At 42.1% G+C, this 2,429-nt stretch overlaps 1 protein-coding gene across 1 annotated transcript; it reads right to left on the minus strand.

Moving 5' to 3' along the window:
• Positions 1–305: 305 nt before the first annotated feature.
• LOC140830086 (uncharacterized) lies at positions 306–2,150 on the minus strand. The gene is made up of 3 exons (XM_073193368.1): positions 1,208–2,150; positions 546–841; positions 306–431 (listed from the first exon to the last, which is right to left on the minus strand). Exons 1-3 carry the CDS (start codon positions 2,148–2,150, stop codon positions 306–308), a joined length of 1,365 nt encoding a protein of 454 aa, XP_073049469.1.
• Positions 2,151–2,429: the final 279 nt, after the last annotated feature.

Here is a 2,429-nt window from a genome sequence, read left to right on the forward strand (position 1 = left end):
CTAACAAGTACTGCATCAAATACTGTCGGCTGACACACACCAATGCAAACATGACTAACTCTAAATGCCAACAACTATAACCAACAAAACACCAAACGAAAAAAAAAAAAAAAAACCATCCACCCCCCAATACTAAAGTCGAGCATTGTCCCCAATGTAACAGACGATAGAAAGGAGACAGATAGTTCATAACAAAACAAATGCATTATGACCTAAGCAAGTAACAGAAATAGAAATAAACAGAATGATCTAAACGAAATGCAAGAAATAAAAATCAGGGACAGAAGTGACTCCCCTCTCAAAGATCATCCTCCTGGCTTCCATTGATGGTTGGCATTACAGTACGCCACCCTTGCAGCTTTCTCTGCATCCGATTCCTCTTCTCTCATTCCAGTAGTGAGAGTGGCCTTCAAAGGGTCGTTAAGAGCATCCTGCACATCATTAGACACAAAGGCATCAAAAGCATCAATTCTATAACAACTATCAGAATGCAGTGTGTGCTTAAGTGCATTAAAAACATCAAAAGTAATCTATTCCTTTCCCACTCTCAATCTCAACTTCCTTTCTTGCACTTCGATCACGGCTTTGCCAGCTGCAAGGAACGGTCTCCCTAAAATCAAAGGCATCTCCCTATCCTCTTCCATGTCAAGCACCACAAAATCTGTAGGAAATGTAAACTTTCCTACTTTCACTAACACATCTTCTTTGACTCCTCGTGGATGTTTGACAGATCCGTCAGCTAGTTGCAAGGACATCTGTGTTGGTTTAGGCATGCCCAATCCAAGTTTCCTGAATACAGATAAAGGCATAAGATTAATGCTCGCACCAAGATCACATAAAGCTTTAGAAAAAACAACATCACCAATCATGCAAGGGATAGAAAAACTCCCTGGATCCTTTAGCTTTGGTGGGATCTGGTTTTGTACCAATGCAGAGCAATTCTCAGTCAATTTTATCGTCATGTGATCCTCCAACTTCCTCTTATTAGCTAAGATGTCTTTTAAAAATTTAGCGTAACTCGGCATTTGCATCAAAGCATCAGCAAAAGGAATATTAATATGCAATTTTTTAAATATCTCAAGAAACTTACCGAATTGTGCATCAAGTTTTGCTTTTTTCAGTGCTGCAGGAAAAGGAGGGGGTATAACAATTTTGGATTGTGCAGTGGGTGCTGGTGTAGATTTAGGACATTTACTTGTGTGCGTACCAACCGCTTCTTTTCCTTGACCCTCTTTTTCAAGCACTTTTCCACTCCGCAATGCTATGGCTTTCACTTGCTCTTTCGGGTTAGTCTCAGTGTTGCTTGGCTCTCTACTTGCTATCATTTTCGCCAACTGACCTATCTGATTCTCTAAGCCCTTTATTGATGCATCCTGGTTTTGCAATCTAGTCTCGGTGGCTGAAATGAACTTAGACATCATTTGCTCCAGACTAGATTTTTCATCTCGAGGCTCGTGTCGATACATCGGTTGCTTACTATACTGCTGTCCCCCTTGTGGTCGAGTCCGACTGCCTTGACCACCCCATGAGAAATTTGGGTGTTGTCTCCATCCAGGGTTATATGTATTTGAATAAGGATCATTCCTCGGACGGTTTTGAACCTCCACTTGATTCACTGGTGCCTCCTCATTTGCATAGAAAGGACCACTGTCTTGACAGTCCTTAACATAGTGATCTCCTCCGCATTTTTCACAAAATATCTCTTGCAGGCGCATTGCTGTCTGATTTACGTTCATGCTGTCTATTTTCCTGTTGAGTGCTTCTAATTGTGCAGTGACAGCTGAAAGGTCAGTTACCTGGTGTACTCCTGCATTCCTTCGCTGAGGGTTCCTTTCAGATTGAGGGTGATAGTTGCTAGCAGCCATCTCCTCTAGTAATTCATACCCCTCTTCGGCCGTTTTCCTCAACAGATTTCCGCAGGCCGCAACATCTATCATGGTTCGGTTAGATGAAATTAAACCATAGTAAAAAGTTTGGACCACTAACCCAAGAGGCAATTCATGATGCGGGCATCTTCGCAATAAGTCTTTGTAGCGCTCCCAAGCCTCGTAGAGTAACTCCTGCTCAAATTGAGAGAAGGTGGTTATGTCCGCTCGCAGCTTCATGGTTTTGGATGGAGGAAAGTACTTCAAGAGGAATGCCTTGGCCATATCTTCCCAAGTTGTGATTGAACCTGCAGGCAAACAATTCAACCAAGATTTAGCTTTATCACGCAAAGAGAACGGAAATAAACGTAGTCTAACAGCATCATCTGAAACTCCATTAAATTTAAAAGTATCGCAAATTTCTAAGAAGTCGGCGATGTGAGTGTTCGGATCATCTAGCGCATTTCCCCTAAATTGGACAGTGTTCTGGATCATTTGAATTATTGCTGGCTTGATCTCAAACTGGTTTGCCCTAACAGTTGATCGCACTATGCTTGGACGTGC

The sequence above is a fragment of the Primulina eburnea genome, chromosome 4 (assembly GCF_022965805.1).
Source record: "Primulina eburnea isolate SZY01 chromosome 4, ASM2296580v1, whole genome shotgun sequence".
In the NCBI taxonomy this organism is placed as follows: Eukaryota; Viridiplantae; Streptophyta; class Magnoliopsida; order Lamiales; family Gesneriaceae; genus Primulina; species Primulina eburnea.